Raw genomic sequence first — 17,519 nt, 5'->3', positions numbered from 1 at the left:
TGTTGCTTACTTTCTGTCCCCAGCCGCACTCCCAGTTTCTCTGCTGGTCACTGTCAGACGTCTCCGACCTGCTTCTTCAAACCCACAACCTCTCCCTGAGCTGCTTACTCCCAGCACGGACCCAGCTCCTCTGCAATATCCAAAAGCACAGCTAGTGCCTGGTGCCGGTGTTTAATGAAACCTTCCTAAGGGCTGGGGGTGACATAGATCATAGATCCCCCTGCCGTGGGAACGGGCCTGCAAAGAAGACACTTTACTTCCTTGCAAAGAAGACACTTTACTTCCTTACGCAGAACAATAACAGCGTCCCATGATACAGCCTCCCAAGCCAAGATAAGGCCTGGGTTTTACCTGGTCATCTAAGTCCCCCAAGGGGCTCTCACCCCCAAGAGCTTTTCCCCTAGGGCCTTGCAAATATTCATATAGGCAATTCCAGCAGCAGGGAGCTGGGCTGTGGGGAAACATAAAACTGAAGTCATCTGTCTTTCCACTTTCCACCATTTGGCAGTGGTGAGTGTGCCTGGAGGGCCTTCTGGTTCTAAGCCATGCAAAGGCCCAGTGTTAACAGCACTTTGCAGAGAGATGCATTTTATGGCCAACTATCAGTCAGATTTTTCAGAAAAGACCAGATGCTCAGATAAGAGAAAATTGTGCTGATAGGTTTGTTCTTTGTTTTTGTTTTTGTTTGGTTTTTGTGGGGTTTTTTTTTTTTTTGAATGTTGTGGGAAGCTGAGATGAAAAGTTAATGGTATGGGGGCACCTGGGTGGCTCAGTTGGTTAAGCATCCAACTCTTGATATCAGCTCAGGTCAAGATCTCACAGTTTGTGGGATTGAGCCCTGAGTCAGGCTCTATGCTGACAGCGCAGAGCCTGCTTGGGATTTTATCTCTCTCTTTTTCTCTTTCTCTGCCCTCATGCATGCATGCTCTCTCTCTCTCAAAATAGATAAATAAACATTTAAAAAAGTTAATGGTAGGAATAATACCCAAAGTGTTGATATTGTGAATAGCTTAATATAAGCCTTTAAATATTTGAGGGGAAGAAAGTGTCTTATGTCATGCCCACTTTTCAAGCAACAACGTTTAAGGACATTATAGTATTTTTAAATCACCACATATTTAATGGACTTTTCAAAATATAGTTCTGTCCAACCTACTAGATGTATCTATTCCATATAACTACATCCCAGTGTTTAAGCTAATTCTGAGAACTTCTCTCAAGTTAAGGAAAAACACATCCATAATCACAGCAGGAAAAGGGAACATGAGAGGCCTGGATAATTTATGGGGGAGACCCCTGCCTGAGGCCACCATGCAGTGGGTATTTTCTCTCTCATGGTATTACAATAGACTATGAAGTCCACAGCTGTTCTCTTTGGCCTGTGTAGACTCGGCGTGGCTAACCATCTCCTGGGTCATATCTGCTGAAGCGAGTGTCACCACTCAGTTGAGGTCGGTCCCAGCAGGTGCTCGGGAAGGAGCCCCCCCCAGTGCCTGCCATCCCTCCCTCAGGTAGTCTGTGAAGCAATGTCAGCAGCCCCTTAGTTGTTTCCTTCTCATTTTAAGACATTCTCTGTAGGCAGGAGAGCTCAGATTTTACCAGGTCTCCCTCCTTCAGAAGCTTCCACTGGCTGGCTGTGCCTATTTTTAGTGTCTAAATTAATTTTCTGTTTTTCACCTTTACTCCTGATGCTTCCTTAACTTGCTGTACCTTTCCTCTACATTCTTACCATATAAATCCCACATAATCTTTGGAGTTCAATAAGTGCCACCTCCTCTGTGAAGTCTCCAGTGAACCACCCCCCACTTAGCATGAAGTGCTCCCATGATGCTGTGACTGTGATTCATATTGACCACCAAGTGCCTCTAGCTTTTGCTTTCTAGTGAGTTAGATTCATCTGTCTTCTCTCTTGACTGTGAACCCCTTGAGGTCTGAGATTATGCTTCCTCCCCATCGTGAAAAGTAGGGGCTTTCATTATTCATCAGTTGACGTATTTAGCTGACATGAGCTCATTGCTAGATCTTTGCTGCAGAGGGTGACTGAGCCTTTCCTCTGTGGTCCATAGAGAAGTTTCCAGCATGTAATCATCAACAGGCAGGAGGGGGACTGGTCAGTGTGAGAGTCCTGAGGGAGGATTAAGACACATAGAATCAGCATAGGCTCTTCAACGTGGGTAGAAGCACCCAGAGGAGAGGTGCAAGTTACCTACACGAGCAGGCTGAGTGTGTCTCCCTTCACTGTCTCCCTCGTGTCAGGCAAATAAAAGCTAGAGGATACTGGGGTCTTGTTGTTTAGCCAGGAAATGCCTACCCTCTGTAAGTGGTAATGGTGATATCCTGGAGTCAATTTCACAGGTGAACAGATTGAGCATCCACTTTGTTGTATACTAAACATTGGCAGGTTGGGAGGTAGTTATGACTCTTCATTCATTATCTCTTTGGCATTTATCTTTATAGCTCTTCATTACTTTTCAGAGTTCCACTTATTCCTTTTTAGGAAATTCTGAATGTAAATACTCTGGTCCTATTTCAGGACCAGCCAAATAGAGCTCTCAGGAGCCAAAACCATCTACCTTCTCCCCATCTTCACTGACCAACACTTGTGCAAGGCCAGGGTAAACGAGGACTACAAAGGCAAGAGGGGTGCGTCAGCGGCTCCGACATGGTGACTCCACCCCAGTGTCCCTGCTCTCCTGTTCCGTCTGTACACTGCCTACAGGGCCCAGGTCCTAAAATATAAATCTGACCATGCTCCTCCCCTACTTCAGTAGCTGCTCTTCGTTCAAATCAAGATCAGGTCCCTTATCTTGCCATTCATGGTCCTCTGTGACGCTGCCTCCATCTCCTCCTTGTACTTTATGTTGAGGCCATGCCTGGTTTCTCGTGGCCACCCCATACTTTTTATTCACCCCCATGCCCTTGCTCCTGATTTGACTTATTCTTGTGCTGTCCTCTCCACCTCTCTTTGCTTGGCTACATCCAGCTCATCTTTGAAGCATCTGATCAGTTGTCATCTTCCTCAGGAAGCATTCTGGAGATCCTCCTACTAGGAGTTAACTGTCTCTTGTATGTGTTCTCACCTGCTGGTCCCCTGCGCCTATCCCCACCCTAGCATTTGGTGCCACTCGATATTATTTGTGTACGTGTCATCTGCAGTACAGCCAGCTGCTCCTTGAGGATAGCAATTGTTATTCATCGTTGTATAACCAGTACCTGGCAAAATGCCTGGCACAAAGTCAGCATTGAATAAATTCTTGTTGGATAGAATTCCAATTTCTTCTATCTTACTGCTTGGAAAATGATTGTTGATTTCTTAGATGGACTCTGCATGTCATATTTTCAAGACTACAGTGGCAGTGGTTCCATTAATTTATAAAAGTAACTCGGTGTTAGCTCTGAAAGCCAAAGGAGCTCCATTTTCTCACGGAGCAAATGAGCTGTACCTACCTTCCAGTACTCAGTTCTCCAAGTGCAAGGCAGTCCTTGAGGGAATTACAATAATTCCAAGTTCCCCGTCTTTGCCTCAGGTGAGATTTGTGTCAATATAAACACCCAGAGGGTTCTTATTAAGGTCTCTGTGACAGAATCATCTTAGTTTAAAAACAGCTTAGGGTCACCTGGGTGGCCCAGTCAGTTGAGCATCCCACTCCTGATATCAGCTCAGGTCATGATCTCAAGATCGTGGGATCAAGGCCTGCAGCATGGAGCCTGCTTAAAAGTTTCTTTCTCCTCTCCATCTGCCTCTTCCTCCAATCAAAAATTAAAATAAAGTAAGGTAAGACAAAATAAAATAAAATAAGGTTTAGTCTTTTTAAAAAACAAACAAAAGCAGTTGGAAGAACCATGACCATGTCCTCTAGAATTTCTCCACGTTTGGACTTACAATGCTGGCTGCGTATCTCTGCAGTCTTTCAAGATGCCCCTTTGCATCATTTGCATCATTTACCGTCTATATTGTGACATTCTATTCAAATAATATTCAGTGAAGTTTCCTTTAAAACAATGATTTTGTGGAGGGATGTGGGGGATTCAATCATTTATTTATCAACAAATATTGATTGAGTACCTACAATGGGTATACATCTGTGAGAAAAAAATAGACAAGGGGCACCTGGGTGGCTCAGTCAGTTAAGCGTCCAACTTTGCCTCAGGTCATGATCTCACAGTTCGTGGGCTTAAGAGAGATGTGATGTGATCTGAGGTCATAAGTGGTCCCTTTGATTCTGTGTTGGGAAGAGTCTATAGGGGGTAAGGGGAGAAGGGGAAGATCCACTGGGAGTCTACTGCTGTTATCCAGAGAAACAGTATAGGCTTGGGCTGGTGTAGAAGCAGGGTAATGGTGAGAAGTGGTTACATTATGGATATATTTTTGGAAGGATACCTAATAGGATTTCCTGATGTAGGGCATGACAGAGAGAGGTAAACGATGATTTCAACATTTTGGGCCTGAGCACCTGGAAGTGAACTGAGGAAGACAGCAGCAGGTTGAGCGCCTGTGCAGGGCAATCAGATATTAGATATCTACAGGGAGACATCTAGTGGAAGTTAGATGCAGAAATCTAGAATTCCAGAGAAAGGTCAAACTGATGTAATGATGGCTGACATATAAATGGAGAAGAGAAGAAGTCCAAGGACTAAACACTGGGGCATTCCAACACTTACAGGTAGGAAAAAGAAGAGAAACCAACAGAGAAGGAGAAGGTCATTGAAATAGTTAGAAAACCAGGCGTGTCCAAAGACAAGAGGGAAGAAATTGTTTAAAGGAGAAGGGAGTGATCATATCTGTCAGATGTTACCAATAGGTCAAATAAAATGAAGACTGAAAACTGACTTGGACTTTATCAGTGTGCTGGATATTGGTGACATGAGATCCTGGGTTAAGGGTGTCCTTCCAAAATGCTGATCTACCCACAATTGTTTTGGGGAAAGAGTCTTTGCAGATATATTCAGTTATGTTAAAATAAGGTCATATTGGATTAGGATTGGCCCTAAATTTAATGACTAATGTCCTTATGACAAGAATACCATGTGAAGACACAGAAAGAGCCAACAAGGAGAATACAGTGTGACAGCAGAACAGAGATGGTGGGGTGATGCTGCCAAAAGCTGAGAAATGCCAATGATGGCTGGCAACTACCAGAAGCGAGGAAGGGGCAAGGAAGGATTCTTCTGTAGAGTCTTTAGAAAGAGCACAGCCCCAGTGACACCCTGAAATCAAACTTCTGGCCTCCAGGACTGTGAGAGAATTCTTATTAATTTAGCGCCCCCCCCCCCGCCCCGTTTGTCTTATTTTGTTACAAAAGCCCTAGGAAACGAAGGCAGTTGGTGCCTTATCTTGGGCTGCCATGACAAAATACCATAGACTTGGCGGCGGGAGGGGGCTTATACAACAGACATTTATTTGTCACAGTTCTGGAACCTGGAAGCCAAAGATTAGGTACCACCAGGGTTGGGTTCTGGTCGGACTGTCCCCCTCGCTTGTAGATGGGTGCTTTCTCACCGTGTCCTCACATGGCAAGTGGAAAGAGAGAAAGAGCACCTGCTCTCAGATGTCTCTTATTTGGGACACTAATTCCATCATGAGGGCCCCATCCTCAGGACTTCATCTAACCCTAACTACTCCGCAATGGTCCCATCTACAAATACCATCACCTTGGAGGTTAGGGCTTCAATATATGAATCTTGTGGGGTACACAATTCATTCTATAGCACTTGGTAAAGCAGTCATTTTATATCTTTGTACCTTGATTTCATCATCTGTAAAATGGGGATAATAATAGTACCCAGTTCAGAGAACTGTGGTGAGGAGCAAAAGAATTCATACATGAAATATTCTTAGAACAATACATACTAAATGCTATATATAATATTAACTATTATAATGATTTATGAAACTAATCAGTTTGTTTTTAAACTAAAGCACTCATTTTCATTTGTTCCATGTTTAGTTCTCAATTAGTTCATTAATTTGACAGATTATATTTCCCTAAACTACTAAACACTAATTTCACACTTAATCAAATTGTCTTAAACATTTCAAATTAAAGAAAAGATCTTAAACATCTAGCAAATAAAATTCTCCTAATACTTAAGCACTGTTTAAGCAATTGATTGGCTGATTTCCCTAAACATTTCAAACTGAAGTCACAAATCTAGAGTGATTACATAAAACACTTCAAACATCTAACACAGTAGGTGTTAAACAAAATTGTTCTCAAGCACAGTTAACTCTTCTAATGCTAATAAATAAGACCTTACACTTTTAAACTACCTTAAGCATTTCAACATTTCAGAAAATAAATTTATAAACACAGCATACCGGATTCTCCTGAACATTTAAATGTTCAGTAGTTTAATAAGTCAAGTTACCATAAATATATCTATTAAAATCATAAATCCAGTTATTTTTACTGTATTCTTAAGCACTTACCTCAACATAAAGCAGAACTATGAAACGAAATGTGTTCTTACATTCAAATGAATATAACTTATACCAAAAAAGCATCATTACTTCATTGTTTGGAATTCTTGTTTGTTATACCTTGCTGGTGTCATGAAGTTAATTTCCCAAATAGCAGGAACAGAATTACCAGTTCACATCTTTGGTAGCATGTGAGATTACAGATGGCCATTCAGAGGTCTGAGTCCCAAACTGCAAAGGTAGGATACCTGTGCACAGACCTGGGGAAGAGCATGGATGGCCCCCCAGAAAATTTCAACAGAGTTATGCATTAACAAGGCAAGTCCCTTCTTACGTTGGCTTATAGTTGGCTTCTAGCTGTGCTGTCAGTGGGAGAGAACACCATGCTTTTCTAGTGGGATTGCGTTTCACAATCCAGTGCATCACATATATCCTAAGAACCTTTCAACTTTCACCCTGACCCAATTATTTTTTATAACTTTTCCTTTTTTTTTTTCTGTGATTTGGGATGGAATTCTGAACACACGCGCACTCTCTCTCTCTCCCTTCCCAACCCCCCCCCCGTCTTTCCTCTCCACACACACATAGCAATTTAAATCAAGCTTCTTGATGAGACATCATTTACTCTCTTTCTTTCTCAGTGTCTGTTTCTCTAGTCATTTACTGACAACTGCAGGCTCTTGAATAGTAGGGTGTGCATCGGTCATCTTTGTGTTTCTAGTGGTCCTCGCATTAGCCTGGTGCTCAATAAATGTTTGTTGAATAAATTAATGAATAAATGTAATTAATTACAAACTTGGAGTAACAGACTCCAAATATCCTCAGCTCCACTCCCATAAGGTAGAATAAGCTTTGCCTTGCAATAATTCACTCACTTGGCCCTTCATCTGAAGACTATGATAGCACTCCCCCATACCTTTTTAATGATACCTCACTTACAGCCCTTGCTTGTTTCTGATGAACGCTTCTCAGTAACCATGTACATGTCGCACATGCCACCATTCACCACTCTCCCCTCAAGGTTGACTCAACAGTGGATCTTAATATACTTCTCTATGAAGTGTGGACTGTTCAGAATTATCCTCTAAATTGGAAATCCTTTTTAGAAAGGTGCCATGATGGGGCACCTGGGTGGCTCAGTCAGTTAAGTATCCGACTTTGGCTCAGGTCATGATCTCACAGTTCATGAGTTTGAGCCCCACATTGGGCTCTGTGCTAACAGCTCAGAGCCTAGAGCCTGCTTTGGATTCTGTGTCTCCCTCTCTCTCTGCCCCTATTCCACTCATGCTCTGTCTCTCTCTGTCTCTGTCTCTGTCTGTCTCTCTCTCTCTCTTAGAAGTATAAATAAACATTCAAAAAATAAAAAAGAAATAAAAAGAAAGAAAGGCACCATGATGTACTTGGCATTCAGGATACAATAATTTGCCATCCTGGGCATGGTACTTAAGATCATACGTTTGGAACCGTAGACACGTGATAACAGATCCTGGCTCTGCCATTCACTCACTACCTTTGTTATTTGGCCTTTCTCAGACCCAGTTACCTCTGTAAAAAAGTAACTGTAATATCTATCACAGAGGGCCCAGGCATGCATTGAATGAGGTAAGCTATGCAAAGCTCTTAGGATAGAACAGAGCACTTGAGTGCTCCAACAAGTAGTAGTTACTGTCCAGGTGGACTCTCCTTTTCCAGCTTTCACCCCAGTCTCCTCACTGAAAATATAGTCACGTTCACTCTGCTTTATTCTTTAACATGATTCTTAAAGGGGTGAGGGGCAATGAAGAATAAAGAATGCCCTCTTCAAGGAAAGAAAAAAAGAAGCTAATCACATTGTAAGCAGGAGGGCCTGATGTTTCTTCATATATTTCCAAAGCAGTGCTAAGTAATAGTCAACAAAATAATGAGATTTTTATGGTTTTTAAATAAAAATTTTGAATACAAGCTTAACAATAATAAGCCCATGTAAGATTGAATCATGTAATGAGTCACTTCAATTTTTGACAAGCTTCTTAGTTCAAAGCCCTTAGATACTTCCTGTAATCAAAACCCATTTTCAAATTCACAGGAAGATATTATCTAATGATCCACTCAGTCTTTTCATGTTCTTAATTTAGGGTCAGTTTCAATGGCCTGTCTCACATCAGCTGTCATTTTTGTGATCGAAATGTCACTTCACATTACAGTTTTCATTGAGACAGTTCTCATCTTTGGTTTCAATTCAATTTAATTCAAATCAGATCTGTATGTCTCAGGACAATTCAATTCACTTAAATTCCCCTCTGTTCTGATAAGACTGTAACCACTACTTCCTGTTGATGCCACTGAGGTTCCTGATACCTTCCAAGCCTCTGGTGCTTCCTGGGGGCGCACTGGTCTGATAACAAGGACACTGATGCTTCTGCCCGCTGAGATGAGTCTGGTGCCAGCCCTGGAACGAGCTAGGCCAGACTTATGGCCACCAATGTTTGCACCGCCATTGTTGTCACTAGTGTCGGTGCCGTCAATCTCTACCACCCCATTCCCCCACCAAAGCCCTCCTGGGTCAGTGCTTTTATGAACTATAGAAAATCTTTCCTTACCCTTTATTTTACAGAAACCTTGGCTGAGAAACAGCTCATTAGGTAATAAGAGTATGGGAAGTTGTTGTAATTTACTTATTTTGTTTTCTTTGTTTCTGTTGAGCTTTTCCCATCTTTCCCCCCACAAAAGACAAATAAAAGGGCTTGGGCCACAGCACAATTCACCCATGCCACACTCAAAACTGCCCTTCTGTAACAACTGAACTACTTTTTCCACACGTGAATTGTATATCTGACTTTCCCTAGGAGAAGTTCATTTCCAAGAAGCTTCTCTTGCAAGACCCCTGGTAGAGATGACCACACCACCATTCCACCAGACACTGAAACTCCTTTATCCAGTGATCTTGTGGGCTAGAAGACCAAAAACATTCTGAGGCCTTCATGGCACTGTCCAGAGTAAGAACACAAAGCATACTGAGACCAGACAGGATCAGGGCCCAGAAAATAAACTGAACTAAAGAAGAGGGAGACCCAGCTAAATAATAGACACCCCACAGTATTCCCAGGGGATGAGTTTCATTCCAGCTAATTACATGCACAAGGAAACCCACCAAGTGAGCAAAACCCAGCTATGGAAGTCAAGTCAGAGCTGTCCTATAATTTGGCCATTTGGCTGCTTCAAATGGAGAGGAGAAACTAAGTTCAGAGCAGGGAGGACTGAGGCTGTGCATAGAACTGAGGGGACAAATGAGGCACATGGGCAGGTCACTAGCCAGGGGAATCCAAATGGAGTAGTAAGGGTGAAAGCTGTGAGTAGCTGTGGTATGTGCTGCATGCTACTGGCTCAGACTAGGGTTTCTTAGTGTTACTTCATCTGATTTAGAGTATCTAGAAAACCAAGGCAGAGGCTCAAATGTATAGACTGGACTTACAGAGTGAATTTAGGAATGATGTAATTGCTGAAACTTAGACTTTGAAGTTACAAGTCTTGAGTTCAAATCCCAGCTCTGACTCATAGTGATGGTAGGGCTTTGGGCAAACTAGTCTTTCTATATCTTTGTGTCCTCCAGTAAAGAGCCTCATAGGGTCCCTTTAAGGATTTGTAAAGTGCATATCTGAGCACATGACACATAATAGGTACCCAAAACCTGAAGGAATTTGACACATGGCCTAGTTGGCTAATAGCATAGTTAATTCTTTTGTGGGGCTAAGCCTGTTGACAATTTGCCTTTCCAGATAAAGAAGGACTCAGGGACTGGCAAGCTGGGCCTGCAGGTATGGGTCTCACAGGTGAGAGAGGGGCTCCGGGAAGATCCTGCAGGATGTGGGTGGGAGGCTGGGAAGGAGAGCCATTCAAGGGGTGCTCCAGAGCATCAGCTGGTCTGGGAAGGTTGTTTTGAGTCACAATATAAGACAAATATCCATTCACATTTTCCTTCTAGACTCAGAAAGAACACGCCTTTCCCAGAGGTATGGGTGGACCTATGCCCAGGCACACACTTCGGAGTCGAGGGTCACAGTCGAGCTACAATGTGTGCTCTAGCTTTTATTGCTGTACGTTATAGCCTCATGTGTGAACATTTGATCCTTGAAATGCAGTTCATGTATTCTAGTTTCAGAATGTTTATGGCTCTCCCATAGTTAATATGTATATTTTTTTGTTATTTCTGTGTCCTTGGGAGTGACTCCAGTTTTCTTTCTCTCTGGGATGGCAGCATTAATACCCTTAATCTATGCTGGAAGATGCACTGAGTTTAAATTAAATTGATGCTCCACTGAGTGTGAAACATGAGAGATCCTGCTACTCTTAAGTCTTATCTCCACTGAAAGAGCCCATGCTTCACAGCTTGAGAAAAAGGAATGGATGTTGTACCACACAGATACCCTTCTCTCCTCCCCAGCCTTACTTCCTCCTCTTCTCCTCACACCAGATCCTGCCAGTTCCTCCAGTGGGCCTTTGCATAGACTCTTTCCTCTATCCAAAATGGCCTTCCCTTCTTCTCTCCTGGTAGACTCACCTTTAGCCTAAACAGCCCAGCTTGAATTATCTTTCAGAATCCTTTCTGTAAACCTCCTCAATCCCCTTGTCCTTCCCTCCTCCTTGCTCCTATGCATTTTATGTATAACTTTGTCATTCAACTTCTCACATTCTAACTTCTTCCCCTCTGCGCCCATTGAAAAGGGGGTATGTGTCTTACTCGTGGTATCTGTATCCCCAGCACCCATCATGGTGCCTAGCACTTGTTTGGTACACACTTAAAAATATATGGATCATTACCACAGCTTTGTAGTAGATCTTGAAATCTGGAATTCTAATACCTCCAGCTTTGTTCTTCTTCTTTTTAATGTTTTATTTATTTTTGAGAGTGAGAGAGACAAAGTACAAGCAGAGGAGGGGCAGAGAGAGGAGACAGAATCCAAAGTAGGCTCCAGGCTCTGGGCTTTCAGCCCAAAGCACTATGCAGGGCTCAAACTCGTGAACTATGAGATCATGACCTGACCTGAAGTCAAACACTTAACCAACTGAGCTACCCAGGCATCCCTGCAGCTTTGTTCTTCTTTCTCAAGATTGCTTTGGCTATTCAGAATCTTTTGTGGCTCCATACAAATTTTAGCATCATTTGTTTTAGATCTATGAAAAATGTTGTATTTTGATAGGGATTGCATTGAATCTGTAGACTGCTTTGGATGGTATGGACATTTTAACAATATTCGTTCTTCCAACCCATGAGCATTGAAATATCTTTCCATTTGTTTTTGTTGTCTTCAATTCCTTTCATCAGTGTTTTAGTTTTCAGAGTACAGGTCTTCACCCCCATGGTCACACTTATTGCTAGGTATTTTATTCTTTTTGGTGTAATTGTAATGGGATTGTTTTCTTTATTTTTCTTTTTGCACTTTGTTATTAGTGTATAGAAATGCAACACATCTCTGTATATTAATTTCGTATCCTGAAACTACTGAATTCATCAGTTCTAATAGTTTTTTGGTAGAGTCATTAGGGTTTTCTCCATATAGCATCATGTCATCTGCAATAGTGTAAGTTTTACTTCTTTCTTACCAGTTTGGATGCCTTTTATTTCTTTTTTGTTTAATTGCTACAACTAGGACTTCCAGTATTGTTTTGAATTTAAAAAGTGGAGAGAGTAGACATTCATGTCTTCTTTCTGATCTTAGAAGAAAAGCTCTCAGTTTTTCACCATTGAGTATCATGTTATCTGTGAGTTTGTCATATATGGCTTATTATACGGAGGTATATTCCCTCTAAACCCCAAACGGTATAGTACGGACACAAAAATAGACACATAGATCAATAGAATAGAGAGCCCAGAAATAAACCCTTGCTTTTATGGTCACTTAATCTATGACAAAGGAGGCAAGAATATGCAATGGGGAAAAGACAGTCACTTCAATAAATGATACTGGGGAAACTGGACAGCTACAGGCAAAAGAATGAAACTGGACTACTTTCTTATACTGTACGCAAAAATAAACTCAAAATGAATGAAAGACCTAAATGTGACACCTGAAACCATAAAACTTCCAGAAGAAAACATAGGCAGTAATTTCTTTGACATTGACCTTAGCAACATTTTTCTAACCATGTCTCCTCAGGCAAGGGAAACAAAAGCAAAAATAAACTATCGGGACCACACCCTAATAAGTTTTTGAACAGTGAAGGAAACCATCAACAAAACAAGAAGGCAACCTATGGAATGGGAGAAGATATTTACAAATGATATGTCCAAAAGGAGGTTAATACAAAATATATAGAGAACTCAGTACCAAAAACCTCCACAAATAATTCTATTACAAAATGAGTAGAAGACCTGAATAGACATTTTTCCAAAGAAAACATACAGATGGCCAACAGATACATGAAAGGATGCCACTCATCATCAGGGAAATACAAATCAAAACCATAATGAGATAGCACTTTACACCTATAGAATGACTAGAATCAAAAACACAAGAAATAACAAGTGTTGGTGAGGATGTGGAGAAAAAGGAACCCTCTTGCACTGTTGGTGGGAATGTGAACTGGTGCAGCCACTGTGGAAAAGAGTCTGGAGGTTTCTCAAAAAATTAAAATTAGAAATGCCATATGATTCAGTAATTCCACTAAACTCCAAAGAAAATTCCAAAGAAAACAAAAACATTAATTAATTTGAAAAGATAAATGCAACCCTATGTTTACTGCAGCATTACCTACAATAGCCAAGATATGGAAGCAGCTCAAGTATCCATCGATTGATGAATGGATAAAGAAAATGTGGCATGTGTGTTTGTACACATATATAATGGAATACTATTCAACCATAAAAAAGAGGGAGATTTTGCCATTTTGTGACAACATGGATGAACCTAGAAAGCATTATTCAAAGTGAAGTAAGTCAGACATAGACAAATACCATATGATTTTACTTCTATATGGAATCTAAAACACAAAACACATGAATAAACAACAAAAACAACAAAAGCCTCTTAAAAACAGAGAACAAATTGGTGGTTGCCACAGGGGAAGCAGGTGGGGGGATGGATAAAATACAATAAAGAGATTAAGACATACAAACTTCCAGTTCTAAAATAAATAAGTCATGGAGATGAAAAGTACAGCATAGGGAATATAGTCAGTAATATTATAATAACATTGTATGGTGACAGACGGTGACTACACTCACCATAGCGAGCACTGAGTGATGTATAGAATTGTGAATCAATACATTGTACACCTAAAACTAAAATAACACTGTGTGTTAACTATACTTCAATTTAAAAAAAGGAAAACATATATATGGATGAAAACCAAAGCATTCTTTTTGTTTCTTCTTCCTACAGAAACGATGATTATTGGTAAGAGGATTGTTTGTGCCGAGGATACAGTGGGACAACCACCTTACAAAGATTTAAGTAACTTTTTCCATCCAACAACACCCGGACGACTGCAGTGATCAAATGCTGAGCTGTAACCACAGCAATAACTGGCCCTCTTTCCAGACTAGGTTTGGTGAATATGAATGGCCTGGCCATCCTCAGGTGGCCTAAGGTGGTGTGCTGCAGGGGAAGCATGACTGTCATGGCCAAGAACCAGGACTGGACTATGGAAGAAACCACCTGATGTAGTGGGAACACTTAGAGTATCCTAGAGCACTGGGACTCTTAGTGATTAACATGAGGCCCTTGGTGATGGGGTCATAGCACGTGCCCTAGCAATGTCACTCTGACATGATGTTGTTTGCTTGAATGCCCTGGAAGGACAGAATATTTAAAAATACATCCAGGTGCTAAATAGGCAGCAGATCTAATTCACACTGGACTACCTTTGAGCTAACAACTGTCTTCAGAAAATAATTTTACCCCAAGAAGTGCTCCACTTTGCAAGGAATAGCCCTGGGAGAGTCAGAGGATAAGCAGTCTGTTCCCTGGAGAAAATCTAGTGCAAGGAGGGCTAATTCACAGCAAATTCACTGCCCCCTCCCATGCACATGGCAGAGAGTAACAGTTGATCGTAGCCCTCTCTTGTGCTAAACCCAGATTCTGAGGAGCCAAAATCTTCAGCAGTGTTTTCTAGATGGCCAGTAGCCACTTGCTTGCAACTGGTGTTGACATTAGAATGAAAGTTAATTGCCATCTGTCTCTGTTGGTGAGGCATGCATCTCAATGGCATAAGCATTCTGGAGTACCCTTTCTGGGCATATTTGTCCACTGGGGAAACAGCCTCAAGAACAGGTGTACCACTGTGTGAGATGAGTTGACGGAGAGGTAACACAACCTTCCCCTGAGAAAGGTACAACTTTTGGACCTTCTTGGCCTGAGTGCTTTCTGGGGTATTTCCATATGCAACAGCCCAGAGGCATAGCCTTGGGCAGCCACAGACAGGTTTCCTTTCACTTCCAGACACATATATCACTTTCACAGCACTTGGGGAATGGAAATACCTACAAGAGTGAAGGTCAAGGGCTCTCCCCGGGTATCTCTTTCATTACTCAGCTTTTTCTTTGTGACCACATCAGCCAACCCACTGCCAGCTCTGCTCCTCATTCTCATTGCTTCTGCCTCCATACAAATGAAACCAAAGGCCTTAGCATACCTTGGGGTGGGGGGAGGGGTGGCTGTTACCTAGTGGTCCTTTCTCTTCCATTAAGGGTGCAAGATACCCCAACCACACATTGCACCACTTCTCCAAGATAACATCCTAGGAAACTCATTATCTGTGTTTGAATTAACATTTCACTGTGGGGCTAACTGGGTAGAAGCAGGATCATCGCATGTCTTCAGAAAGTTCTTATTGCCACAGCTGTCTGGGAAAAGAAACTCTACACTGATTTCACATCTAAAAAGGATAGAGGCCTTTGGTTGTGTGAGGCAGTGTTAACCACACTCCAGCTTCACGCATTCCCCAGCCTGCCTAGTCCATTTCCATCTCTGATTGGCTTTCAACAACCGGGATCCAAAGAGAACCCAAGATTCTGCCTGCATCTGATGATGTGAGAATTCAGCTTCTCTTGCCCAAGGCTCCACTCTGCCTCTTCCTCCCCATTCAGACATCCTCCACCATACCAGTGTTTCGAACCAAAGCATGAAGGACACACGCCAGCCAAATAGCCAGCAGATATATTGTCTCTAGAGCCAGGCAGATGAGCCCAGAAGAATCGTCCCAGAGAAACCAGATTGGCCTCAGTAGATATCAGGCAGCCCTCCCTATAAACATCCACATGTCCTTGGCACCGAGAACCTGGGTGGGAGATCCTGGGGCAGCTGTGCCTATTGTGTGCCCCACCCACCCACCCAAAGATTTTCCTGCCCAGAGAGCTAGTAGCCCTGGGTACTACTGAGTATGTTACTGGCTTATTGATATGCAACAGAAGATGGCTTTGTAGGGGCCAGCAGGCAAAGAAGCCTGTCTGTATGGCAGGCAGGTGGCTTTATGTCTAGAAAGCTTTATCTAGCCAGTCCAGCTGTGGCCAGAGGCCATTTCTGAATCTGAACTTCCTGAGCCCATCTGCAACTCTGCCTCTGTTCTCTTGCATTCTGTTTGGTTTCCCTTTAGTTTCCTAGTAAATGCTCCTTTTGAAAAACTCCAACCTTGTCTCATTGAACTTGAGGGGAAGGGGATTCTCCAACCTCTTTTCCAAGATGGAGAAGGGAATTAACATACCTTGAAAAAATGGAAATGACAGCGAGAGTCAAATATTGGGAGAAGACCCTGGAAAAAGCTGGAGCCGAGAGATGGGAGAAGCCAAGTGTCTCCCCCACCCACCTGGCACTGATTCTCAGCCCCTTCCTCTTGCTGCCTTTGTCTTCAAGCTGATCTGTGTTGGATGTGTGTAGTTACTGAAGCATCTCCCCACCAGTGGGCTGAACACATTCAACGGGTGATATGATGTCCAGGGAGTACACTGGTACACGACCAGAGCAGGAATAAGAGAGAGAGGGATAGGCATGGTTTCTACAATGTGGATGTTTTCAAAATGCTCCAGTGTTGGCGGTATAGTGGTGAGCATAGCTGCCTTCCAAAATGCTCCCATTACCATGACTCTAAATGGAATGACTAAGTCCTCATGACCATCAGTAGAACTAAATTGCATATGAAAAGAAGAAAGGTATCCCTGTTGTCATACTTAAGCCAAGGAGATTGACAAAAGATAGACATGGAAAGCTACCTTCGTGGTCGTCCTGTCCTGCAGTGGTGGATGTTCCAGTTATCCATTACTACATAACAAAACGTTACAAAGCTTACTCATTTATAGGGAACGTTATTATCCCTCATAGTTATGTGGGTTGTCTGGGCTTAGTTGATTGCTCTCTCTTGGAATCCTGTGGTTACTATCAGATGGCAGCTGAGGCTGGCATCATCTCAGTGCCCAACAGGGTGGAATATTTACAATGGGTTCGTTACTCAATGTCCGGCTCCTTCGCTGGGATAACTGCAACAGCTGGATACTGTTTGGGCTTCTCTTTCCACATAATCTCTCCACATGATTAGTTTGGGCTTCCTCACAACATGGAGGTCTCAAAGTAGTCAGACTATTTGCATAGCACTGGCTTCCCCAGAGCTAACATCCCTAGAGGTCCCAGTGGATGTTGCAAGGTTCTTCGAAATAACCCTTGAAGTAACACAGTGTCATCCCTGCCCTGTACTACTGGTCAAGAGCAAGTCCTCAGGCCAGCCTGGATATGGGGGAAGAGATTGCACAAGAATGGGAAAATAGAAGGTGTGGTTCACTAGGGCTACTTTAGAAATAGTGAGATTAGGAGTGGAGGGGGAGGGGTCACTGAATCAGAGGCCTTCCTGGATTCAGTGTAAGAAGCAAGAGGGCTTCTTACTTTAAAAGCACATGCAGGGGCACCTGGGTGGCTCAGTTGGTTAAGCAACCAGCTTCGGCTCAGGTCATGATCTCACGGTTCGTGGGTTCGAGCCCCACGTTGGGCTCTGTGCTGACAGCTAGCTCAGAGCCTGGAGCCTGCTTCGGATTCTATGTCTCCCTCTCTCTGACCCTCCCCTACTCGCACTGTCTCTGTCTCTCAAAAATAAATAAAAAACATTTTTAAAAAATTTTTAAATAAATAAAAGCACA

At 42.5% G+C, this 17,519-nt stretch overlaps 1 protein-coding gene across 1 annotated transcript in view; it reads left to right on the top strand.

Moving 5' to 3' along the window:
• The window catches only part of SYT9 (synaptotagmin 9), a 188,041-nt gene extending 172,016 nt beyond the window's left edge, over positions 1 to 16,025 (top strand). The window contains exon 7 of the mRNA XM_029915010.1: positions 13,780 to 16,025. Coding sequence (XP_029770870.1) covers positions 13,780 to 13,788 — 9 coding nt within the window. The 3' untranslated portion in view covers positions 13,789 to 16,025. The remainder of the gene's footprint in view (positions 1 to 13,779) is intronic.
• Positions 16,026 to 17,519: the final 1,494 nt, after the last annotated feature.

Source organism: Suricata suricatta, chromosome 11 (genome assembly GCF_006229205.1).
Source record: "Suricata suricatta isolate VVHF042 chromosome 11, meerkat_22Aug2017_6uvM2_HiC, whole genome shotgun sequence".
NCBI classification, from domain to species: domain Eukaryota; kingdom Metazoa; phylum Chordata; class Mammalia; order Carnivora; family Herpestidae; genus Suricata; species Suricata suricatta.
The sequence above is the reverse complement of the archived record's forward strand: the minus strand, read 5'-3'. Positions and strand labels throughout refer to the sequence as shown.